The sequence below is a fragment of the Ptychodera flava genome, chromosome 14, assembly GCF_041260155.1.
Source record: "Ptychodera flava strain L36383 chromosome 14, AS_Pfla_20210202, whole genome shotgun sequence".
Taxonomy (NCBI): Eukaryota; Metazoa; Hemichordata; class Enteropneusta; family Ptychoderidae; genus Ptychodera; species Ptychodera flava.
The window spans coordinates 12,715,698-12,742,519 of record NC_091941.1 but is presented as its reverse complement, the minus strand read 5'-3'; the positions used below and the strand labels follow the sequence as shown (position 1 = coordinate 12,742,519).

The 26,822-nt window shown below is 39.5% G+C and overlaps 1 protein-coding gene across 6 annotated transcripts in view; it reads right to left on the bottom strand.

The window, feature by feature from the left end:
• The window catches only part of LOC139149398 (dual E2 ubiquitin-conjugating enzyme/E3 ubiquitin-protein ligase BIRC6-like), a 49,811-nt gene that overhangs the window by 18,742 nt on the left and 4,247 nt on the right, over nucleotides 1-26,822 (bottom strand). For 4 of the 6 annotated variants that reach the window (XM_070721134.1, XM_070721137.1, XM_070721135.1 and 1 more), the window contains exons 4-35: nucleotides 23,495-23,763; nucleotides 23,247-23,292; nucleotides 22,772-22,854; nucleotides 22,388-22,511; nucleotides 21,661-21,893; nucleotides 21,258-21,313; nucleotides 20,961-21,047; nucleotides 18,023-19,408; nucleotides 17,418-17,643; nucleotides 16,481-16,710; nucleotides 15,854-16,267; nucleotides 15,366-15,537; nucleotides 14,834-15,004; nucleotides 14,374-14,499; nucleotides 13,624-13,878; nucleotides 12,923-13,272; nucleotides 12,335-12,534; nucleotides 11,715-11,933; nucleotides 11,335-11,443; nucleotides 10,788-11,002; nucleotides 8,881-9,650; nucleotides 8,256-8,404; nucleotides 7,350-7,490; nucleotides 6,715-6,887; nucleotides 6,368-6,472; nucleotides 5,903-6,124; nucleotides 5,288-5,471; nucleotides 4,681-4,836; nucleotides 3,127-4,148; nucleotides 2,624-2,760; nucleotides 1,186-2,219; nucleotides 315-512 (exon numbers count right to left, since the gene is read on the bottom strand). In XM_070721134.1, coding sequence (XP_070577235.1) covers nucleotides 315-512; nucleotides 1,186-2,219; nucleotides 2,624-2,760; nucleotides 3,127-4,148; nucleotides 4,681-4,836; nucleotides 5,288-5,471; nucleotides 5,903-6,124; nucleotides 6,368-6,472; nucleotides 6,715-6,887; nucleotides 7,350-7,490; nucleotides 8,256-8,404; nucleotides 8,881-9,650; nucleotides 10,788-11,002; nucleotides 11,335-11,443; nucleotides 11,715-11,933; nucleotides 12,335-12,534; nucleotides 12,923-13,272; nucleotides 13,624-13,878; nucleotides 14,374-14,499; nucleotides 14,834-15,004; nucleotides 15,366-15,537; nucleotides 15,854-16,267; nucleotides 16,481-16,710; nucleotides 17,418-17,643; nucleotides 18,023-19,408; nucleotides 20,961-21,047; nucleotides 21,258-21,313; nucleotides 21,661-21,893; nucleotides 22,388-22,511; nucleotides 22,772-22,854; nucleotides 23,247-23,292; nucleotides 23,495-23,763 — 9,262 coding nt within the window. The remainder of the gene's footprint in view (nucleotides 1-314; nucleotides 513-1,185; nucleotides 2,220-2,623; nucleotides 2,761-3,126; nucleotides 4,149-4,680; nucleotides 4,837-5,287; nucleotides 5,472-5,902; nucleotides 6,125-6,367; nucleotides 6,473-6,714; nucleotides 6,888-7,349; nucleotides 7,491-8,255; nucleotides 8,405-8,880; nucleotides 9,651-10,787; nucleotides 11,003-11,334; nucleotides 11,444-11,714; nucleotides 11,934-12,334; nucleotides 12,535-12,922; nucleotides 13,273-13,623; nucleotides 13,879-14,373; nucleotides 14,500-14,833; nucleotides 15,005-15,365; nucleotides 15,538-15,853; nucleotides 16,268-16,480; nucleotides 16,711-17,417; nucleotides 17,644-18,022; nucleotides 19,409-20,960; nucleotides 21,048-21,257; nucleotides 21,314-21,660; nucleotides 21,894-22,387; nucleotides 22,512-22,771; nucleotides 22,855-23,246; nucleotides 23,293-23,494; nucleotides 23,764-26,822) is intronic. The other 2 variants (XM_070721136.1, XM_070721139.1) reach the window with 2 other exon arrangements.

The following is a 26,822-nucleotide window of genomic DNA, read 5'->3' as shown; positions in this document are numbered from 1 at the left end:
GTTTCACATTTCTACATCAGCTCCTTTATAGTTTCTCTGCATGAACATTGAACATGTTGCAGTTAATATAGATGAATAAGGAAGCATCTTTCTGGGAAACATGGCCTGCTGCTGATTAGAATTCATCTCCTCCAAGATACAATAAATACTATCTTGTAAGAATGCTATTCACATTTATTTGCACTCATAAAGTCTACATACATCATGATGAATTGTTAAAGATTACAGCACAACTCATATTTTCATTCCATTTGTACAAGACAGATCAACTCTTTTTTTCATGTTTTCTGCCCCAAGGTATGGCTTATACTTACCATAGGGAGCAAAGTTGTGAAGGCCCTCGGCTGGATCTGAGTCAACACCAGTGTTCTTAGATGACTTTGTGTTGGCGGGTGGAGGTGACTTACCCCCATTGCCTAGGTACTGCATGATTGTTGATACCAGACTAGGTGATATATTTATTACAGCTCTGTTACTCAGTACCAAGTTATTACAGATCACCTGTATACCACCTGGTTAAAATACACAGAAGAATTAACTTAGTGATATGTACACATCACTGATTCATTTCAATTGAAAGTTAGATGACAAAGCAGGCATAGGGTTAAATATTCAAGGATGCAACTGATATAAAAAAAATGGCCTCTTGAGGTAAATTGTCCATCAATAAGCTACCTAGAAATTCACATTACTCTGAAAGCTGACTTTCACTAAAATACCTGCCAATAGTTGTAACAGTGATAGGAAGTGTGCACATCCATATCATACAGTGATAAGAAGTGAACTCTAAGATCTATGTTGATCTTCCCTTGACTATTAAAGGTAGAATGCGCTTCCAGAACAGTTTTTAAGAAACTTGAACTTCGACAATACTTTACTGGTCTACTTCTTCTGTTGATTCATTTTTAAAAGCTTGTAGAATATTGAACTTTTCGCCATCTTGTTTTTGTGAAAATCAAAAATTTAATTTTTCCCAACAGAGGTACAGTGGCTATTTTGAATTTCAAATATTGGTAAATTTCAGAAATATATCATTTTAATTTCAAACTTTGAACAGCGACACTTGATTTTTTATTCCTGATTATAAAGGAACAAGTTTAAAGTTTCCTTGGGGAATCTGGAGCAAAAGTGGAAAACTTTTCCTTTTGAGGTGCATATTACCCTATACTGACAATTTTAACTTACCAAGCTCATAAAAGACTCTAAGAGATTCTTCACAATCCAGTGTTCTCAGGACACACCACAGCAAGGGTTCTGATAGCAGTGATGTTGATGTCATTCCCATGTTGTTACCACAGGACAGGTACTCAAGCACGGGTCTCAGCATCAATTCCATTGACGTTGCTTTCATGTTCAGAATGCACAGCACATGAAATATAGCATCGCCCACGGAGAGGGGATCTACAGAGTTAAAACTTTCTGTCATTGTCACTTGGCAGAGTCCGCTACTCCCTATGATCATGGCCATGGTGTTACTGTTACAGTGACTTAGAGACCCTAAGAAATGCAACATTGTGCTTAATTTGCCAAGTACAATATCACTGATGCACTTGACTTTTGGAGTGTTTCCGTTTTCGCCACTGATGTTGTGGCTGCACCTGACGGGTTTCTTTTTCTGTGCCGACTCTGCAGGCTGTTCCTGCTGTTCGTCTTGGGTCACCTGTTCCTGTTGCTGTTCCCCTGTCTTCTCCTCATCACTCAGACTGGTGGTAGGACTCTGCACAGGTGTTTGCTGCTGTTGTTGAGGTTGGTTTGCACTCAGCTTGTAAACATCAGGGCGATTATCCCCGACTGGTAAAGTCTGTGGAGCACTGGGAACCCCCGCAGTTTCTTCTTCATTCGCCCTGATGCCAGCACGGTTGCTCTGTCCTCCACTTTCCTGTTTCAGCGGGACAGCCACCAGGTGGCTGACAAGCCTGAGTAAGCAGCACATGAGGAGATCCCTGTTTGCCTCACCAACTGTAGATCTTGAGTCTCCAGGTCTCAGCATGTTAGCAAAGAGACCACCAAAACAGGATCTTGCACTGACACTTCCCTCTGAGGAGCTGCGACAGGTCAATCTCTCGGTCGTCTTGATGTGGTTGTGCACCAGGATGGCAACAGCCTCTATCAGGCTGACTGCCGTGGTGATATCTGTCGGCTCATATTTCTGATCAAGGATGAAATCAAGCAGCTTGACTTGGGCATCAAGAGGCCCCTGACCAATCTGGAAAGCTCCCCTGCACCAAAAAAAATACGTTCAAAATACATACTTCTGAGTGGCAGCTTTCAGGAAGATATAAATACAATCACAATGTTGAGAGCGGAAAATACAAGAGCGCTGAGGAGGAAATTATGACCTTTGAGTAATGTGTAAATGTTCAGAGGTGACAAATGTATACTCAATGCTTATGAAACTATGCCACAAACAACATAAGAATTGTATTGAAGGCCACAATGCACAGGTTACAGACTACCAACATTTGTAGTCAAAAGTGTGATCTGGATTGTGGTCAATATGTATACACAAAAATTGAAAACCATCTGGTAACAGTTATAAAACACAATTACCATTTACAGGTGTACATAATGAATAACTGGGATATATAAGTACACTTGAGCAAAATATGTAAAGATAGTTTACCCTTCAATCGTAAGCTTGTACACCAGTCTAAGCATTAATTCCTTCAGGGAGTCAATAGTTGATGGCTCTGATGCAGTACATCTCACTTGAAGTCTCATCAAGAATTCATACATGGCCTGAGTAGCTGATGGCCCAACCTGCAGGAATGTCATAAATCAATGTCATAAAAGCACACTCAGGAATTTATAGACTCATTGTTTTACGCAAATAATGACGTGAATAGTGGTGGGTAACTAGTAACGCAACAGGGTATATTGTGTTCTTGATCACAGGGTGATGTCATGGGACTTGCAAGATACTCCAATCTTGAAGTTCCTCGAGATAAACAGGATGCGTCAAGTTCAAGGCAGCAAATCCTATTCACTAATTTAAGTTACTGGGATGCAAATTAAACACTAGTAAGCTGATGACTCATACACATAACAGATAGGTGGATACAAACAGTCTCATGAAATAATAATGAACAGCTCATAGAAAACCAAGACATTGTCACATAATCTTACCTGTAAGTGTGTTTGGCCCATCAAAGTTGTTCCTTGGCACATTACATTGGACAGAAACTTGGTCAGGGCTGGCAAAAGATTACTGTCAGCAACGATGGCGTTTGCCATCCACACGGTGTCTTTCCCACTGCTTTCCGTTTTCATGTTGGCCAGCAGAGCCAGAGAGTGAAATGCTAGAGACCAAGTGTGTACTGGTAGATTGTACTGCCATGCGAGACACGCTAGTAAGCTAGATATGGAAGATTGACTCAGCGGTATACTGGGTACAATGGTGGCATCAAACTGACAATTCTCGTTCTTCTCAGTGTCTGAGGAGTTCTCGTTCAAGGTCAGCCAGAGTTGAAGCAATGAATCAAGGTTGACCCGGTGAAGGTGTAGCAGAGAAAACAGGTGATCAAAGCAGGAGCTAAGCATTTGAGCTGATGATGTTGTAACAATGGCCTGCAAGGATGAGAACAATGCATCGTCTGTTTGTGGGCTGTCAAAGCCCTGGTTGTTGCTGCCACAGTACACTCCGGGTGTCGGTACTAAAGGTGCACTTAAAGCTTGAACCACTGAATCTGCCTCCATTACCGAAACAATCTTCAGGAACCATTCTGCTCTGAGCTGAAGTCCAACTTCTAGCCTTGAATCCATCGCCATTGACACATTCATCGTGGATGTCATTGCCGCCGCTTTTGCAGGATCATTATCAAAGTGATTTCCAACATGGTACTTGGCACTGCTACCTACAGAATGGTTCATATTTGACGTAGCAGTGGCCAGTGCAGCTGCAGAATGGGCTAACGCTGAACTCATACTGGCAATGTAGGCAGCCTTCTGCTGTAGCTTGGTTTTACTCTTTTCATCAGCTGGATTCCAATCGTGTAGTTGATTGCATAGAAAGTTCATTTCTTCCATAAACTCCTTCTTTCCCATGTCCTCAAAGTCCGCCATTTGTGGATCCGGTGTTTCCTCCGGAACTTCTTCAACTGATGTTGCTGCTTTGCCTTGACTTTCCTCTGCACTTGCTGATGCAGCTCCTGAAGAGGAAATGAACAGGTTTGTCTTCGATAATGTTTTGCTTTCATTGATTCTGAAAATGCACCTTAAAATTATTGAAAGCAGGATATTTAGACAAACAACAAAAGAAATTAGAATGCAATAACTTGGTTGCTTGTTCAGCTTGTTCAGATTAATGTTTTCATTGTTTATAATGACACGTAGGTATTTTTCACTGAAACATATACTCCACTGAATGGTATGTGTTGTGAATAGCATGTTTTTAACTGAAATATTACACTTTCATAGGATGATATTCCTATATAATACATATTTCATTTAAGAGACTGCCACTTAAAGAAACATAGAGCACATATGTAATAATGATATATGTCTACGTATCTTGCTGAAACAGAGTATATCAAACCTGTATGTAGAGTCATATTTGTGTCACATTGGTTACACTTTTTAATTTGCTTCTTGGTTCATACCAATTTATAAGTCATCCATTCCATTCACCTGAATCCTGTGACTACCATTCAACCCAAAACAACAATGTCCACAACACTTTACCTGATGTTTCAGGAACTTCATTTGATGTTGTTCCATTGGCTGGTGATACAGATGTTGACTGTTGCAATGTGTCTTCAGTCTCTGTAGAGAATGCTGATATATCTTCATCTGTGACATTACTAGCACAAAGTGCAGAGATTGGGTATAATCGCTCTCCTGAGAAAGATAAAATTAGCAAAACGGTTTGAAAATGTTCATTTTAGTATCAGTGTCAAGAATCTGAGTTTGTTACAGTATGAGAAACGTCTGAAATAGCAAAACACAAATGTACATAACAAATGTAGATGTTAGTGAAATCTATGACAGTGGAAGATTTCTCAATGCTGGCACAAGCTCCTTGTGCATTTGCTGTATTTCAACGTCAACAGTGAGTGTTTCTTGAGCTGTTCACAACACTCAAAGACAGAAAAAGACATTCGTACGACACCATTGCCCACTTGCCAACTCAGAATGTATTCTGAATATCACAAAGAAATAGAGTTTAATAATAGATGTCTTGTTCTTGGATCATTTTGAAATTGTTCAACCGACTCATTTTTTTGCATTGGATATCTGTCATGAACACAATTCTAAATTTGAGCACGACTTGAAAATTGACAGATGTTACCTTCTAAGACATCTAGAAGTAGAGTAGCGATAGCATGGTAAGCCCATGGACCACCCCAGGCGACATGACCACGGTTGTAATTACTGCCAGCGCACAGCAACAACAGTTGTTCAAGCTGTTCTTCACTCATGATTTCAGGTAATGTGATTGCTGGTCGTGATGCATTGGATATCCTGGCTAAAACCTGGTTGATAAGAAAACATATGGTATACCATTCACATTCATCACTGTATAAGTAGTTATAAATTTATATTATTTCACCTGAGTTAACTTAGTTGACCACCAGATTTTTGCTTGTAAAACTTCAAAATATACTATGAATCAACATCAAAACCTGATAATACTGATTTTTATTCGATGTTCTGAAAAAAGCCATGTTCAGAATCAGGTGGGCACTGAATGGATGGCATACCAAATCATACATTTGTGTGATATCGTTAAAACTGCAACTCCATTGAAAAGTGGATACTCCTAAGTTAATTTTATCAACTGTGATGACAATTATTTGAGCTTAACAAGATTAAAACTTTCCCAAAGCTGAATGCCTTACCACTTTTTCTTGTCATTTTAAACAGTGTTCAGCATCAGTATCTCTTGCTTGTTATATATACTCACCTTGCAAGTAACGAGGAACAAATCAACATGACAGGTGAAGTCCATGGACAGCAGCAATGCCATAAGACCTTGCACCACTGGAATGCTCTTGTCCCTTGGTAACTGGAAGACTGGTGGCTCTACATCCAATACTCTCTCCCCTTGACTGTTACCTTCATCCTTGTCACCTTTTGTCGTGTCTTTGTTAGTCATCCGTCTAAGCATCAGCAAGTCCTTAAAGTGCTGTAGGGGATACACACACCACAGTAAGTTGGACATTCCTGTACATGTATGTGATAAACTCACAAAAACTTATAACATTAGACATCCATGGATTAGACAGCTGGTGTGGAAAAACTATCACAGTAGACATCATGGATTAGACAGCTGGTATTGAAAAACTATAATAGCACATGTCAATTCCGATGAGAAATACATCCCTATCACAGAAGGGAGTATCAAATATTTTCACAGAATGGGGATTACCTTAGATGCCCTTTGCTTGAGTTCTTTCATTAATTTCTGTTGGACTACTAGATCTTGACCTTTGCCCTCCTCCTTCAGCTGACTTGAAATCATCTTGTGCTTGGCCTACGAATGACATGATAAGTTTCCAAGATGAATTAGTAACCTTGATCATTATCTTCTGACACAGTACTAATAATATGTCAACAATGGCTCTTACTGAACACATTTTGTGTCTTTGAACATGTCTGTCTAATTAATAAATTAAATTTTGGACACAGTTTCAAGCCTCTTATCATGGGTCAACATGTGGTAGAGAGAAGGCACATGGCTGTCAATTAAGTCACCAATGATTAGAAAGCGCTTACCTGCAGATCCATTAGTTGCTGTTTGTGGTGCATCAGTTGTCTCTTAAGTCGTCTTCTATGCAATCTGCTATGATTGACAGATTTCACTCCACTAGACTGATGAGACTGTGCCATAAAGTCACTGGTGATGAAATCCCATCGGTTTCCATTCACACTACTTGACGATGAACCTCCTACAAATCATAAACAAAAAATTGACTCATTTGTCCTTGATGCAGGTCAGTGTCTGTTACAGTGGTTTCCCTTATCATTTTGCTAGAGCTACCCTGGCTGTTGGATACATTTTAAAAAGGGGCTCATATAACTGCAAGCATCCAATTCCTGCAATCTCATGAAAACTGCTTCTTATTGATACAAATGAACAAACAATGTGGTGATGTATCTGTATCAAATTTGCATTACAGCTGGTCACTATGGTACAAATTCAGGTGCATTTCATCCAAATTTCTGGAATCTCACCTGGGTTCAGATGGGGTTTGCAAAGGACATTATATCAATGCATGCTACAAGGGTTCTAAAGCCATTGACAGGGGATCCAAGGTAAATAAATCAATCATATCAAGGAAGGGCAGTAATATTTTCCATGTTCTGAAATCCTATATCTGTTCCTTAACCCCTGCAAAAAATAACCTTACCTTTTTCCTTATCCTTGTTGTTGGCTTTGCTTTCTATATCACCATCATCTTCATCACTGCTGGAGTTGTTGCCCACAGTGCTATCAAGTGTACGGGAAAGGAACAGCAGGACCCAGCTTATGAGAGATAGATCGAGGGAACCTGGAACAAAATCGTTTTAAAAACTTTGAGATTGTGTTATTTTGTAAAAGATTGTAGCACAAGGAATACATACTGAACAAGATGTGTGTGCAATATCGTACTTGTCCAAGTATAAGCCTCTAGTTTGGCAACACAATACTAGGAGAGGGGCGTATACTTGAGCAAGCCATGTTATCTGCCATACATGTTTTTTTTTAATACCAAACTATGCATGATTATTGTATACCAATCAAACTTTCAATCACTTTCAAAAATACCATCCAAAGAAATTGTAATGGACAAAAAATACTGATAAGATTTATATCCTCACAATCTCATGCACTGGCATGACACAATCAAATTGATAATGATAGTATGACAACTATGGCCAAAAGCTTAAAGACAACCAAACTCAGTAAGGATTTCCAAGCAGAACTGATACAGTATTTTATACTGCTGTTTCAAATCAAACTGATTGACGATCCCTAGATAAAGAAGTGACATATTGGTGAAATTTCTGCAGTACAGATTATTAAGCAGAGATTATCTCAAACAATTCTTTTAAACACGGAAGGTTGTATATAAATTACACTTGGATTCACAGCTACTTTAAAATGTTCACCCCAATGTCCTGTAAATAGTTTGATCTTGTTTCCCCTCCTTGATTTTTCCTACATATGGACCTAATCTTTTGTATATCCCATCTTGGTTTTGTTACTAGTAACTCAGAATGTATGCCAGTAACATACTCATCCATCCATAGACTGTTGGTGGACTCTAACTCACCTCCTCCACTGATGATGTAATACTGTCCATGGCCTGATTGCAGGGGTGCAAGCAACTTGGCTAACAAGTTCAGCAGATGCTCCAACACATTGCTGGAATTATTACAAGCAATGGATTTTTGACCAAGCACTGCTAACAACACAAACAACCTGAGCAAGACAGACAGGAGAAATATATATGCATTGTATCAGTTTAGTTAGAAATTATTACATGGAAATGGATTTGATCTTCCTCATTGATACTACCATGTGTGATATGGCTTGACAGTGTTCTCTACAGCTTGGAAAAAACAGAGGGCTGGCTAATTTACATAGCGATATCTCATTTGTATATGTTTGTATTGTGCAACTTAATTCTCATGCAGTTATTAACATATGAACAGATTTATCCAAACACAGAGGGGTGGCCCTACTAAAAATCCCCTTAGGGAGAAGCCAGTCACTGCATTTAAGAGTTCAACCAATAAGAGCTATTGGCACAGAAACTACTGGTACATTATCAAGTGACACTGTCATTGGCAGAGTCCATTATTTTGTTTACTTATTGCAAACTTTCAATATTCCACAGTAACCCTAGTTTTTAAGATTAACATTTTGAAACAACTTTCAATGCCAGTAACACTCACCTGTCCTGTGGGAATACCATAGTCTGTTCTGAGTTGAAGTATTCCTGCAAGGCATTGGCAAGGAATTCTCCCCACCATGGTTGAATGCCGCACATTTTTACCAAGAGAGCACCGCATCGTATCCTAGTCTTTGGTGTCCCAGCCACACATAGATGCTTGAACAGTGCATCACACACATTCATATCAAACACTCGGAACAAAGTACTGGGCATTGATTTCAGTGAACTGTTACATATACTTAGAAGGGTATCTAACAAGTATTCCGCTATAACTCTAAGTTGATCACTGGACGTCTGCTTCAACAGAGCTGCTGTACTCTGAGTTTGAATGACTTTACTTGGCAGTGACCCACATGCATTTTTCATTCTACTGATTGCCCTGTGGGCAAGATTCAACTGTAACTGCAACTGCATGCACTCGTGATAAGCCTGGTGGATCTTGTTGTCTTCCTCACTCTTCTCACTGTTCTTTCTCACAAAGAACTGGGCACTGCTCCCCACAGACTGGGGAAGATCAATCCCGCTAAGCAGGGTTTCCAATCGGTTGCAGGACAGGCTGTACCTACACTGCAAGTCTTCTTGCAGGGATATCAGAGAGCCAAGGTGGTGATCAACTTGAAAGATGCCATTCTCATGGATCACACCGCCAGTTACCGGTGTCTGCAGATTGTCATCATTCTCCCAGGGTAGGATATATGTGTGACCATAGAATGACCCAACTGGGATCTTAGATCGCATCATGTTACCACCATATCGCCCAATTACAGTTATCTGAAGGCAACACAATGAAGATAATTTAGGAAACTTTTCAACATGTTTACAATCTTCTTTGCGTGTATCTAGTGACATTTTTCTGGTCTTTGTCTTATTCAAGGTTCCACAATTTATTCAACCTATAGGTGTCTTTGCAAAGTAGCAGTTACTTCATAGAAACACAAATGAAAAGTTCAATAGTAAACTGATCTCATAGCACATATAAGCTTCCACTGAACTGGAGGTAGTACATTGTGGTAATTTATTCAATTTGGACAGGACTTAATGTTGACAATGTGATAGGCCATAAATCAAGAACTTCCATAGCATGAAGTTATGTAACCCCTTTGTAAATCAAACGTCAGTTCAGTCCCATCACTAAGGATACATCAGACCTACAACATCTGGAGCAACTGGGATGGAAGGCTTCAGAAGTACTTGAAATATGAACTTAACCACAAAGACATACTTTGCTTGCCGAGGAAGTTGTATTTCACGCTCTCTAATTTTTTGGTGGATTTCTGAGTATCTTTCTCTCAACAAGACACAATTTCTATAAACTCTTGTCAGCAAGCAATCGATAATTTGAAGGCATTTTATGAAATATTGAGCATTCTTAGAGTATATTTACAGTGAAGGATATTGGGCACGCTATTGAAAATATTGTAAAGGGTAAAGTACGTGGATTTGACGGTACTGTGACTGAGCATGTAAATATATGCCAGTGATAGACTTGCTATACTTTAAACAATCATTTTCAATGAGTGTGTATGATACATAGGTATCTACCAGTATGATTTTACTGTGCTGGTGCCCATTATCAAAGCTAAATCTGGTGATGTAGCTGATAAAAGTAACTATAGACCTACTGCATTTATCCCCTGTATTTTCAAACATTTTAGAACATGTTTTACTGAAGTATATTGAGTCATATTTGTGTACATCAGATAACTAATTAGGCTTGAATTTTATCAATAGAATTAAGACATCTGAAAATTGGTATATTATTAAAGTGTGCATACCTGCAAGTTACTTGTTTTTTTTTGTTTTTTCTAATTTTTTTTAAGTTAATCGTGTTTTCCTTGTTGTTTCTATGGGCCTAGAGCCTGATGCACATAAATGAATAAATAAATAAAAAATAAAAATTTTGCTTACCTTGATGTATCTGCAAACAGCTGGTGGTAAGAGATCACTGAGGATCAATGACCTGTCACCAATGTCCATGGCAACCACAAGACGACGCCCATCTATCTCTTCACCTTTGACCCACACATCAATAGACAGTGATGACAGGTCTGAGCAGGCTGGTATGAACACATCAGTCAACAGGACAGGATGTCCAAAATCTAACAGTGCAAATCTACGGGCCCCTGTCAAGTGAGCGATTTTAAGTGTGTTAGGTGTTGGTATGCATATGAAATGCAAGCTGACTTCAAATTTGAAGGATAAATTACTTTAGCATTATATCACTGTGAATGCAAATGAACAGTGACCAAATTATTTTGCTTTAATTATGTGGGAGAGATTCTAGATTGTCAAGTAAGCTAGAACGAAATTCATTCTATTAACAATATTAAATGTTTTTTTCTCCCTGTACGAACATCTTTTGGTCACAACTGTAAGGGACAAAATTGTTCATCTGTGTAGGTACAGGAGGTGAAAGGATTCATCAGTGCATTTTGACATGAAGAAAAACGCTTACCTGAATGCATTCTTTCCACCACAAGTACATGTGGCTGAGGTGGCTGTAAAAGACACTGATTGGCTGGGGGTAAGGGGCCACTAGCTGGGGCAGGTTTGGTGCCAGTACCCTGCAAGTACATACGACAATCACAATGAAAAAAATGTAATCAAAGATGGGCAACAAGAAGTTTGTACTGCCTTGAAAGAAGATGTAGAGAGATGTCATGATGCATTATGAAACTAAAAAGGAAAGTTCAGTGTTTTGTGACAACTGTTCTGTGAGCAATGCTGTCTGTACTGCAGTCTGTCAAACAATAACAAAAGACATCCCATAGTTGGATGCATGCAAAACCAGCCCGAATAGCAAGTGACATGTGCAGAACACCCTTGCCATCTTACCTTGGACTTGACACTTTGGGAGACAACTTTGGCAAATGTTTTCCCCAGGGAGTACAGTCCTTCTTCACCAGCGACAAGGATTTCATTGGGTGGTGTTAGTGGTGGAGTCATAAAGAAAGGCGTGTTCTTAGGCGTAGCAGGGAATAGTTCAGTAGAATACTGATAGGAGATGTTACCAGGAGCGGAACCCATCTGTAACTTTTCTTCCAGTTTCTGCTTCTGAGAGTGGTGGGAAGAAATGACAGAAAAGACAGACTGCTCAGTGACATGTGATTGTGAACATTACGATTACATTAAAGAATAAGATTGAGTTAAGACTGTATGCTTAATGTTATGCGTTTCTGTTTTGTTGGTTTTGTGTACACATAGTAGTTTTATGCCGTGTTATTGGTCTATTTTAGAAACAGCGTATTCTGAGTGAAAGCAGAGCCCAGCCATATGCCAATGATGGTGGTGAGTTGATGGTGCAGAACACAAGGCAGGACCAGTTAGCAATTGTTATACACTCATTGAGTTACATGTTGTACTGAGTTGTGATGAGATTTGTATATGCGAAGGTGGGGGAGGGGGTTGCCATAGCTGGGACTGCGATGTGGGATGTGACAAGCTTTCATATCTACCTGCTGTTGTAGCTTGATCAGCTGTTGCTGTTTCTGCTGCAGGATCTGAAGTTGCTGTTCAGCTGAAGCCATGGCACCTGACAAGGCACTCATTGCAGCACCCGGAGCTGATGTTGTGGTGGTTGAGGTGGTGCTCTCGCTCAGAGTAGATGGGCCAGGGCCCAGAGCAGTGGGGATAACACTGGTATTGGTGGTTCCACCTGAAGAGACAGGGTGATTTGATATATTTAAAACAATTCTCCTGCAGCCAACTATACAAAGGGTCACATACCCTATGTCACTAAGAGATGCACAAAACTAGAACTAGGCTTATCATTGATATAAATGGCAGCAAAACATAACATTGACCTCACTACAAAATCTATGCCAAACTATCAATGCCACGTGACATTACATCAATAATCCAGACTCACTTTAGGAAACTGCACAGGATCATATTCCTGAGTCAACTGAACCAAATGAAATCACTACCATCACTATATTTCTCATGCAACTTAAAACTAAGCAGATTGACATTTTCTTTGAAAATATGCTCAGTCTATTAACAGTATTACAATGCTATGAAAACACCATCCCGCATAAACTTACCAGTGTCTATTTTCTCCACATAGGTTCCTTCACTGGTAGCAACACAAGAGAAGTGAAGTGGCTCCACTTCCAGTAGCCCCTTGAGAAGCTGTGTTCCCACATCTACGATACTGCTCGCTGTTGTTGACGTCTTGCCATTGTTGACTCCAAGCAGGTCTTTGAAGTCCACTTCCACGTCACCAGGTAGCGTTGTCAAGGGTGGCTGTGACTGTTGGGCGGCAGCACTGCTACTACTACTGCTGGTACTACCAGTCACAGATGAGCTGCCACTAGATGCTGATGGTTTGGTAGGCATAGCAGGTTCTGTATCAAACAGCACTGGTTCTAGGGGTGTTCCATATAGACCAAACCTGTTGTTGGGGAGAGCACAAAATGATTAAATGACAGCGACAAGAAGAGATTATCATGTAACCATGCCAAATCTTTACTTATTAACAGGCATACATATCAAAATGGGCTACAAACATTGTCACCATCACTTATTCTTGTAAAAGTCCCTAAATTTAAAAGTTTCGATGATTTTGACTACACCAAATTTGTTGAACCTCGCTAAGTTAACATTGGTGCTGCTTTTTTAACATTTCTATACACAGCTCTAATCAAATATTTCACACTGAACAACATTATCTTTCCAAACATCTTTTAATCACATTGACAGCCACAAATATAATGTGTTGTAGACAACTTATACTGGTACATACCTTGCTCTGAGAAGGAGATGTTGAGGGGTCATTCGTTCATGCAGTTGTTTTGCTACGGCTGTCAGCATGGATGCACAGGCCTTTCCGGTATTTTCTGGGTCCATGGACTTGACAAGATTGAGAAGCACAAAGAACCAATGCAAGGATCCAGCAGAGCTGGCATAGGGAATGTATGGAAGACATTCCAGCATGGCATGCAACAGACACATGTTGAAGGATTTCAGAATGTCAGTGTCTTTGCTCCGTTTAGCACGCCTGTAAAATGGAACAGAAATACACATCATGCATCATTTGTTGTATTTTTAAACAACTCAACTAATTAATAACTACAGCATACATGTATATTTCCCACAAATATTTATAGCAATTACATCAGATAGTTTGATATCGTTAAATTTCTTTTCATTTAAATATTTTTCTTTTCATTCAGAATACCTTGGAGCACAAACTGTAGACTCATGCATGGCAAAGAGTTTCATAACTTGCTATCAATGTTATAGGTTTCAATCAACAAACCTTGAAAAGATCATTTTGCTTGTTACAGCTGCCTTGGAACACCAAGTCATTAACAACTAACTTATCTTGATACTAATTGGTTTAAATGGTTTTCATAGAAAGTTTAAAGAGAAAAATTCACTTGTATCTTCAACTGTGACCTGATAACATTAAGAACATTTGTTTCAACGATTTTGGATATGTATTTTCTTTCCCATTTCTATGTTCACAGTAAGTATGTTGCAGAATACCTACCCAGTACACAGTGCAACTAGCTGGCTGAATTTGTGAGCAATGCTTCTGTCTGCTTCAATAATACATGTTTTGATGAGTGATAGCAACTGTCTCTGGATACTCAACACCAAATTGTCAGACCCCAACCTGAACACAAAGAACATTGGATAAGACAACCTGTTATGCCACTCACTTACATTGTCTGATGCTAACAAAACACATATATATGGAATAAGAACGATTCGCTATCTGTAAGTATTTTGACAGACTGAGATTGTTTTTCAAGTTTGGACAAATATTTAACTTAGAGGCACAAGTAACATATTATTTCTTGTCATCAAAGGGAAGGGCAATGGTGTGTAAGTATGTTGTTTAAGTTGCTGTGATAATTCAAATGATTTTACAAGCAATACAATCTGACCAACACATAATTCCAAATGTGTCTGCCCAATCACATTGTAGCTGGTCCCTCCATACTTACACAATAGGTTCACTGATTTGAACGCCAGCAACCCAGCAGAGTATATCGAGTGCTATGCCTTGATAGTGTCTGAAACTAACACTTCCATCAAAGGAGTTATCCTCCCCACAGATAGCGTGGATCAACTTCTCATGAAAAGATGAGTATTCAAGCATTTTCACTCTCTGGATTCTGTGGACATACACAAGTACATACGATGAGTATACAGATCACTATTTTTGGTAATTTGCAATTTAGTTTTTAAACTGGGTGATACTGAAAGAATAGAGTAAGAAACACATTTGCATCTTCATAGGTCAAATGAAAAAGACAACATTATGAGGGATTTGCTGTTTTTTCTCGATGGGCTGCTTCCATAATATCAGAGCACATACACACTACTGGATGGCAATCTGCTACTCAGACAAAATCCATTGTTAAAACACAATGATTCCTGTTATCAATAACCTCTTTTTGAGTGCATTTTAGGCTGTGAACTTAAATGTGCTGGTGTACCGCAATGTAATTAAATACACAAAATAATCATACCAACCTATCACGTGGCACTGAAGTTCTTCTGGTTCTTCTAATGGTGACTGACAGCTCCTGTATCCAATCACAGCCATGGTAACTGTCAACTTCCTTATTTGGAGTTGATGATGCCAGCCTCTCTGTGGCACTCAGTCTCTGCCCATATGCATTCATAGTGGATGTTATTGATGCACCTTCAACATGAATGACAAAGTTGAGGGGACTTATGAGGAAATCTGCTATGCTTTTAAAACCGTAGTTTGACTCGGGAACTCTTATGGTAAACATAATGTGATGGGGCTACTGACCCATAGATCTACTTTTAATTTTTCCCTGTTGGTTAAATGAACCAATTTTGTTGATTGTAGCTATGGCAGGTTCATCACTATATTAATTTCTTGATAATACATGCTGTCAGTTGGCCTGGAACCTAAATAGTTTACATTAAATATCAGTACTACTGCCTGAAGAGATTGACATTCCTTTGAGTTTGCTGACTGTTTATCTCACCTTTGCCAGTTGTTGCCATCTTTTTCCTGGTATTGGCTTCATTCTCTGGGGACTCAGTGGCTTGGATGTGAAGGAGAAATGACCTGCTTTTCATCTTCAGCAAATCATGACTGGTCATGGTTATCAGACCACCTCTGCCACTCATGTCCATGGATGAGTTGATATCAATCGGACCGCAGATCACATCAATCTTGTGCTTCTCCAAAAACGTGGACTTCATCTCGCTTTCACTCTCAAGTCCTTGACCCAAGGGTGTGGAGAACTCAGGGGGAGCTTCCGAGTTCTCGCTGAGGTTTATGTTCTGTTCTTTGGGTTCCTTGGGTCCTAGCTGGTCAATGTTCACATCAAACTCTTCATCTAATGACAATCCCTTGGGCTGGTCAGTTGTCTCACTAATGTTCATTGGAATTTTCTCTGTAACAAAAATAAAACATAAATGTATTCAGCTGGGTTTCTCAACCAGCTGAAGAAATACATTTATTTATACATTTTTTTTTATTTTTAATACCTTTACACACTGTGTTCGTTTTTCATCATGTACATTGAAACCTACCTGCCCACAAAAGGCAAACAGAGAATATTATTGAAGCCGCCCAACGTTAACAATATGCAAATGCATTACAATACCTTTCTTACTTTTCGATATACTCTTTGTAGGTTTTTTCTTGCTGATATCCTCTTTGATACTACTACTACTAGGTGATCGTCCAATGTTCGAGGAGTTCTGCTTGAGAAGGGTGACTTGCACTTTGGGTATGAAGTCACACATGTTGTGGAGGATGAACTTGACATCTACATGGCCTACACTACATGGCTTTGGTAGCACTATTTCAAACAGGTGTTCCTTCCAACTGAGGCTGTGAAAACAGCAGAAAGACAACAACAAATTATCTAAAGATTGCTCTGCATGGTAACAGAGTTGAAGAACACAATTTAACACACACATTTGACTGGTTGGATGTAAAGTAACATATGTGAAACATATCAGATAACAGGATAAATTTTTTTCACTATAATGCTATTTATACAGTCACTGCCTTCATCATAGTTACCATAAATGATATTCATCTTTCATTATAAGCATTACGGGTACATGTAAATATTAAGTCGTCCATAAAGAAAGACACAAAAAATATGGAGATTTGTCTATGCATCATTGTACAACAACAATTAAGTCTGTGCATATACACAAAGATACCCACATTACATCATGATGACATGGTGATGACATACGGTACAATTGATGTATGATCTTTGTTACGCAAAAATGTTTCATTAACATTAGAGTAACTTCTCAGACAAAATACTTTTAAGGATATTTTAAATAAACAATGCTCATAATTCATGTTAAAACCACACATACTTGATGCATAATTATTTGTACAGTATAAAAAACTGTATTCTTTACATAATTGTATGTGCATTTACATACATATGCACAAAGACACACACATCTCTCATAAAATAACAGTTGTCATTTATTTTTAGTCCAACAGACAGGGTTTCTCCTTCAGCAATCTAATTTCAACAGGGCCAGAAGGACATATGCGCTAACCAGTCTTACCTATCGGGCTGCAGTCGCCATGTCCGAGTATGCTGTGTGGCATCTCCATGGTGCAGACGATGTAAATGTTGTGGGTGTCTCCTCTGCTGCTGCTCTTGCTGCACTTCTGTCCAACACGGCGGTACTGCTGCAGTGAACCTTGGCACTAGCGTTTCAAATTTGGTTAACTCTACTAGTTTGGATAAATTCTCTGATGACATTGGTTGTTTAATTAAAAGATCATTGCCTGCATAAACAAAGATACAATTGAAACTTTGTGTGACGTGTATATTTGTGAAATTCTGACAGGTCATCATTGAGGATAATTTTACTACTTTATATTTTGAACTTATACATAAACACACAATGCAATTATATCCTGATGTGTCCAAAAATCAGCAGCATGGCATGCAAGTAGAAAGAGTATGACCAACCTGGCTCAGAAAGTTTTTAAATTTAATATTTTATCTGACCACAATGTAATTGTAATCATACGGTTGTATAGAAAGCTTCTTATGAAGATATGATACAGTTTACTGGTTAAAGTGTTACAGCAAATAACTGATATTCATACATTATATCCACAGCCTACTTGTATTCAAGAGGAGTGTATTATGAGCACCAACCTGGAGTCTCTTTGCTCTTCCTGAACAAAACCCCTGCCTTTGTATCATCTACTGCTTTCTGCTCATCTACTGGTTCAGCTACATCTACATCTAGATCCTGTGCCCTGGCACAAACTTGAAAGAAACAGAGTTCCCCATTAGACCTACAGGCACACAGCCTTTCCATTCCGCTGCAGTAGGTCAGAGATACAAACTGTTCTCCTTTGTTACTCCTGACTACTTTGGTACCATTGCCATTGACCCTAGCCGGAATCTCCGCCACAACTGTAAATGATCCGACATCCATTATGACGATGCCACCTTCCCATGTGGTAGCAGCCAGCTGTCCAAGCGACAAGTTCCTTGCCACTAGGCCGTTGTCCTCTCCGTTGACTTTGTCAAGAGGCGACACCTTCTCCTCAGGGGTTTGAGTTTCGTCATCAGCCAACATGTCACAAGCTTCTGGGGGTAGCATGATCAAAGTTGTCAAAACCTTCGCCAGAGATTTGATCTCATGAACTACAACCGGCTGTTCTTCCAAGGTCACAGCTGCATGGCTGAAGTTTGTCTTATACAGAAGCAGAAATCCACCTGAGTCAACAGAACTGAGTTCCTGTATCGATGCAATATCTACTGCACTACAATCAGTGTCCGTGGCATTAGCAGTTCCAGGACTGTCTTTGTTCAAATCATTTTGTCCAGAAGCGCCCCCATTGCACTCTTTCCCGTGTTGCTTTATCGTGTCCACTAGGACAGTGGGCAATGCAACAACCACAAGGTGAGAGTTATCCAGAGTTGGGATGATCTGTGAAATGCACATGTTACCCTTGCTTGTAATGGTTTCTGGAAGCTCTACACACTGAATCAAGCCCCCTAGTTTCTCTGAGCCCACAACCGGGCCATCAACAGTGTCATAGCACGAATTAATGGCAGTTTCAGGAAACGTCACCGGCTCTTCAATGTAAACCTGCTGATCCTCTACCTCCAGTATCTGTGGCATGTAGAATTCTTGCAATGTTGATGGCGGGGGAGGGGGTGGGGGAGGTGGGGGAGGGTATGCACCTTTAACTCCACTCATATGGGATTCACTAGCAGTATCATAAACTAATATACATGGTACATTTTGAGGTTCCCTAGAAGTGTGCATGCTATTATCTACTGATTTATCTGCCTGTTTCTCTTCCGGAGTTGCAGTCTCTGTGAGTGGCACCTCCTTCTCCTGTACTTTGCTATCACTGCTGGGCCTACAAATCAAAGTTCCAGCCAAGAGGGATGGATTTGTGCACACAACATCTGGCTGCTTACCATCTTCTGCCTCATGGAGTTGATTGTTCCTCTCTGGGCTGTTCACAACACAAAGTGATGTCACTAGGATATCTTCTGAAGGAGGTGGTAGTTGGGTCTTGCCTGAGAAGAGAGGTTGTGACAATCAAAGATTTGCATTCAAAGTATTTTTTGATACTTTCATTGGTATACCTCGAAAAGCACTGATTTTTTTCATTTATGAAAGTTGGTAAGCCCCGCCAAAAATTGTCCTTGTCTTCAAAATGAACTAAAGGGGCATACTGATTTTCAAGTCTACCTGCTGTTGGTTTGTTGACCAGTGATTGCAATTGAACACTTATGAATGAATACAAGCAAGAAATGCCATCTTGATTAAGGGTGATCAAATCGCTACGTCATTACAGCTGCAAACAATAGAACACGACTCTACGACACGTGCGTCCACGGTACGGGACCTTGCTCACTGTAAAAATTACACCATGGTTTTGATGGAAACCTATCTTCCATACAACTTATTGCCAGAGCTTTTAGCATGAAAGCGGACGTTGTTAGTGATGACTGAATGAGCATTATATCTTCCAGTCTGGACAATTTCAAGAAGAGCATCAAGACCCATCTCTTCGAAAGAGCCTACTGACACCTTGCCATAACTTTGTACAGCGCCATTGAACACTACTTCGTAGTGGATACTGGCGCTCTATAAATTCTTTTGATTGATTGATTGATTGATTGATCTTTGAGTTGTAAGTTTTAAATATTTGAATGTCAATATATTTACAAAGTATTTAAAAATCCCAACAAAATAATTTGAAAAGGACGTATTTCTCATCAAGTTTTGATTTTTCCAATTTCACATATGGAGAGGGGTGATGTTAAGCCGTGTAGCATTGTAAATAGGCTTGTGACCCCATATTTTTATTTGATGCATATAATGTACAATATCTGAACAATAAGTTATGTGAAAATAAACAAAATTGTTGGATTGGAAATCTAAATAATTCTACACAGTATGGATAAAGCGTGGTCATTACTTTTAAGTTTGCAACAGCTTTAACTGTTGTTTGGAAGGCCTGAGAAGTGATAATTTAAACTATTATGCAAATGGCTATACTTTCATTTATTATTCAATGTGGTTCACATGTAAATAAAACAAGTGCAACATTTCAGAAAGGAACTGAAAGTAAATATATTGGATTGGGCAACTCTTACGGGAGATTCATAATTTCTGTCAATCGAATGGGATAAAGTGGGTGCATTTCAAATCCTTCTAGCTGCCAAATTAATCTGGTGACATATTGTCGTAATCTCATCCTCACATATAAGTCTTACTGTTAGAGTAAAATAACGAAAATTGTTAGTAAAAAACTTAGTGGCTTGATTACCCTTAAATGCAAAGAAGTTCAAGGATGGCATACTAGGACTGCCTATCTGTCTGGGTCAGTGAAACTTTTGGCCGAACAGGTGATATTTTACAGTTACCTGTCTGATAGGATTGCAGAGTTTTGGTTTGCTAAGATTAAAGGCCACGTGTACAAGTATGCCATACGTAATTATCAGGACAGGTACTACTGCTCAAGCTGGTAACTTTTCAAAGTTACCTGTTTATTTGTCTGGTAGTCATCTTCCATGCATTTTCTACACTGAGGATGGTGATGTGGCAGGGTTTGTTACATACCTCCATTTTGAGTGTTGTTTTCCTTGTTGGAATGCACCTTCCAAGCACCGCTTACATCAATAACTTGAACCATGCTGCCACCTTCGTCTGGTAAAAGGCAATGAACAAATGACATAGGTTAGAAGTAACTCAACTTTAACTATGGATTTCCAACAGTAAGCAAAATCAAATTTCAGTGTCTTAGGACTTTGTCTTCAACTGTACACTAACATGACTGTTTGTGATGTATATACTGATAGCTTTATTGATCTGAGCTGAAGAAAAGCTTCATTTCCTACAAACAACATAATGACATACCTTCTGTGGAAGTCTCATTCACAGAGACCTTATCTTCTTTGCTTACTTCACTTTTGCTGGAATGAAATGATAGAATAAAAACCTACATGAATTTCCCAATTCATATGAGATCAGTGTAAATCTGTATAGAATAGTCTTATCTTTCCTGCATGTTTCAGTAAAATATACAGTCAATAAGCATTTCTCAACTGATTTAATCTCAGTATTCCTGTGGCACTCTGTAGATTACCTCACAATAAATGTTAGATTACCTCACAATAAATGTTAGTCAAGGTTCAAAGCTCGCAAAGGAAGTAGTAGAAACTAGGATATGGCCAAACAGGCAACATATCATAGGTGTGGCAACATCATTTACTAGTATTTGATTTCAGCTACATCAATTCCCTCTGTTAGGGGGACTGACCTCTTCACAATAACTTCTGGTTCTGTCTTGACCTCCGCCCACGCTTCAACTACTTTCTTCACAGGCAGTGACCCCTTCTTCAGAATTCTGTGTACTATCAGTGGCTCCTTAGGGTCAATGTTGAAGTTCTTCACCAGCTTCAATTGTCTGGATAGATCCCATATGCTGATGTTACCATGAACAGATGATGTTGCCATCATACCTGGGCATGAGCTGGTACTCACACATGTTATCTGTTGAGACATTTTTTTAATGATGAAAAATCAAACTTACACCTTTTAAATCCACATCACTATGAGCTGTACTGAAGGTTAAGGTATTTATAAAAATAAAAAATTTGAACTTTATGGGAATTCCAACTAGACTCATTCTTTGAAAACACTGATTAGTTAATCTTTGGTAAATGGTGGTGACTGTAAATTTCAAACTTGAGTTTATGGCAAGAGGGCAGATCTCCAAAAAATAACTTTGAAAGGTACCTTTCAATCGAGAAAGTTACATGACACCGAGCAATTTGTTCAATCGGGACTGCTCCAGCATTGATTGACAATAGTTGGAATTCAAAATGCTGTTCATCACTGAAAGAAATTGGATGTGCTTTCCTTCAAAAAAAGGGCAATGACAAAAGGTATATTCTGCCTTGATTAATTAATATAGGAAGACAGAAACTTGAGGAATTCCTTTTTACCCTGTACAATAATTTCATGAATTCCCATGCTATACTTACCTCTTGGGAGCTGTCTGTATGTAACTGTGCTGGTCCACTTGCCAATGTCACTGCCATTGGAACATTCTGAGTGTATTCTCCCCTTACAAATGGACAGTTTGCCGAGTGTCTCTCATGTTCAGACCTGTTGGAATGAACATTTCATGAGTGCTTCAAAATCCTTCACTTGTATTTCTCAAGTGTAGATAAAAAAGACTCAAACTTGCCCAAATTAAAATGTGTATATGTATATCCATTCACTATGAACTTCACATTGAGTTACTGATATTGTGAAAAACATTTCGTGATAAGGCTCAGAGAATAAGTTTTAACATATGGCCATGTGCATTATTATAATGAAGGAAAATACTTCTGTTTGGATTACTTTGATATTGCTGTACTCACCATGGTTCATCAGTTGGCTCCCAACAAACAAGACAAACGCTACATGTAAAACACATAGCCCGATCATCACCAGCTGACGTTGGCTGAAACATGAGTACACATCACTTTAATTTTGAACAAAAAATCCATCATGCTATGAGATAAACGATGGACTTTATGACAATTATGTGAGTAAAGTGATGATTGCTGTAATTACTCCCTGAATTCCAAGTGACCTTCAATTCCGTTACAATGAAATGGATACAAATTATGTTCTGGTATTGCCTCTGCCATTCAAAACACATTTCCTTCTTTCACTCCAGAGCCCCGAATACTGATTGACAAATAGAAGAGTATAGTATCTGACAATTTTACAGAAATGTCGATTTTGACCCAAACAATGTAGGAAAACAGTTTTTGATTTGGGTAGAACAATGTTAGTATGAATAGAAGGACCTATGATAGAACTGTGATGTTCTGATTACCACTGTCTTACCTGGTGATAAAACCCAGCCTGGGCCATAGCATCAGGGAGAGCATACCTGGAAAGAAGAACAACAGCAGTGTTAGTTGGTGTGGGATAAATAGACAACGGTGACAAAGCTGAGACAATTGCTGAACCACAGAAAAGCAGAATAACTGTTTTTACACAGTCTTCATTTCTGATACAAATGACACTTTCGGAGATAGGTGACACCTGGTTTCTTGATACCTATATGCAAATGGAGAGAAAAAGATACCTACTTGTAGTCCATATGAGGCCATGGCCCAAAGGTTTCTCTACGGGCAGCTTCACCATACATCACAGATCTATCGATGGTACGACCTCCAACTACAGATGCATGGCTTGCTTCAGGCTGGCCTGCAGGATACAGAGCTGATAGACGGTCCAGTATGGCTGAGCTTATAGAAAGGCTAGGCACATGTTGATTGCTTCTCTTCAGTTCTGTTATCAAGCTGTTACACACTGATCTTAACGCACATAATGGAAGATTCAAACATACTGATGCCCACTGTATGGAAAAAAGGAAATAATCAAGTAACATAAAAAGTGTGTCGTTCACTCAGTATACTATGCTTACAGTAGCCAGAAAGCACAAATGTCAACATATATGTTACACTTTACATAATACATAGATTATGACTGAAGGAAAAAATAATACAATACACATTAATTAGTATAGAACAATAAATGTAGCCAGGCCACAATAAATGTAGCCAGGCCACAATAAATGCCATCATCTACTACATCCAAGAACAGTGTTGATCTGTACAGATATATTTTTTACACACTTAAAGAGGAAGGACACCTTGTAAATAAGTTGAAACCAATAAAAGATGTGGCAAAAACTGGGGTGAAAATATGTGTGTTTATTTCACTTTCACTCATTGGGGCATTGATTAGTGGGCTTCAAAATAGGCGGACGTGAGATAACGGCCTAGCGAAGGACCGCCTGCTAATGGGTCAAAATTAATAGCCAACAGTACAGTCATCAGCAATCAAACAAATGCCATCCAGCACATTTAAATGCATGGGTACTGTAGCAAACAAAGATTCAATCATAGGCTACATTTATGAACCTAAATAGAACAGTTATGAACTGCAAACTGACTCAAGTGATAGTGATTCTGACACAGACATGGGCATGAGTGAAGACAGTGAAGATGATGGCGAGGAACTGACGTTGGCAACTAATGATTGGGTGTGTCTGTCATCGCTGTCATGGTGTCGCTACGGTCAATCTGTCAGCTTGGTTTTCTGAATGACTCCACTGATCAAAAGTCATTCACTGTGAAATGCTAGAAACTCGTAAAGTGCAAAGTGATAATGCTTCACAGGTGTCAGCCATCCGTTTACATGTAACAACTCTGTGTTTTTGCTACCAGTTAGCAAGTCTTTGCTACTATGTTCACACTAAAAAAGGTCTGTGAGAATATCCGAAAATCACAGTTTCTTCTGAAAACATCATGATTCAATTGATTTATTGGTGTAAGAAAGAAATTTGTGATCAACAAATAAGGAATAAAACTCAAGAAATGTTATGATGAAGACAACAAATACACTTTCTTTTGATATCAACACAGTGCGATCGGAACACAGTCGCTTGTGGTCTGGTACACCATGAGGGCCGCTATATGCATACCTACTCTTCTAATGAACACAGCAACCCTCGCCACATATCGAATCACAAGTGACTGTGGATCAGAATTTATCTAAATAATTGCTACATCAGAATTACCGGCGAAAAAATGATTGACAGATGATGTTTTTTCACAATGCAGAAAAGCCATTGACGAGAAAAATTATGCTACCTACATAGAGGTAAAAACATCTTAATAAGTTTGTGTGATAAGGGGGGAGGGTACGTTTTGCCTACACAGGAAGGCCATCACATGTTTCAAAGGTATTGATTAGATGGTTTACTTCCGATCATCAGAGCGGTGGTATTTTTCGGAAAAAATCTCGATGAAAGGCTGCAAATTGAATCTTTCATTGGGCATTGCCATCTCAGCTGACAATTGTGTCACAAAATCTCTCAAAACAATCATGAAAAATTTTTTAGCCAAAAACATCGATACGAGTCAGTTGATTTATTGCAGAAATGAAATATTATACCGCCAGAGTCCAGTTGTTGTGACTCATCATATATTCCCTGGAGAAATGACCCTTTTCAGAGGATGTCGAACAAGTGTGTCACAGGTGTCGATTGACCAGATAGCTTTTACTGGTCAACATACAAACATTTTCACGAGAAGCATTTCACGGAAGGCATCAACAAAATGTGGATGTCTTGTTGTACTCAGCAGTAAGCTATGTTTTACTATCGGACAAAGTGACTGCAAGTGTTACAGTTTTTACTGGTCAACATACAAACATTTTCACCAGAAGCATTTTGAGGAAAGCATTAACAAAACGTGGATGTCTTGTTGTACTCAGCAGTAAGCTTACGATCGGACAAAGTGACCGCAAGTGTTTCATTTTTTACATCTACGGATAGATCGGGAATCTTAAAAATACTTTTTCTGATCGCCTTGCCAAGTCTATTGTTGCATCTAGAAGCCTGACAGCAAGCCATCTCTTCAGAGTGCATAAGGGCATCTACTCATGTCACTGGCTTCGCATAGGTCTGTACGTCACTTCCGCCTAAACTTATCACAGGAAAAGGCATCGCTGTGGCGCTGTCGGCAAGTGAAAGTAAAAAACTCTGACACAATGAACCATGTTTTTCATAAAATAACGTTTAATCAACAGGAAAACTGCGGTTAACCTTTCCCTTTAACCCTTTTCCTGCCAAGTCGGTGAAAATCCGCTTGAAATTCGGTGTCGCCAGAATCTAAGCACTGGTGACCGTTATTCTCCCAACCCGTGGAAATCGGGCCCTTTTTGGGTACCCCCTTTCCTGCCAAGTCGACGGCACTACGTTTTGCTATCCCCTGTGCGTTTAGGGGTCATCCGAGGAGAGGTTTTCTGACAAGGAACGCCTTTTCCCCTCGAAATGGGTTCGCAGGGAGTCGATAGACAGGGAAAGGTGCAGAAACCTGTCCGCCAGTCCCCCACACCCGAGGGGGCTGGGTTTTTTTTAACCGCTTTTTAGCGGACTTGGCAGGATAGCATGGTGACGTTTTCTGGCGGAGTTGGACGTACTTGGCTGCCTGGCACTATAGAATTGCTGCCGAACTTGACCAACTCGGCAATGCTAATCTAGAAGGCTACCTCTTGCAAACGACTTGGCAGATATGCCGATGGTGCGAGACGAAAGTCACTTATTCAGTTGTGCGTGACTGAAAATGAGAACGTATTTTTGACGGGACGGCTCGACTTGTTCCTCCGATGGAACGGATATGAACGACTCGGAAATACCATTACAAACTGGTGTCCGACGTACTAAGCTGGGCTTCAGCTCTGCAAGTTCAAGCCAGGCAACGTCCTTCACCGCCTTGGCCATGCCATTCAATGGACGTAGCTTTGGATTTTTATTTATTCCATCGTCCGAAGTATTGGCTCTGGTTTGCAGGCAAACGTATCCTCTTGCCGACGCATTGGTAACTACGTACGCTGTTTGCGTACAGA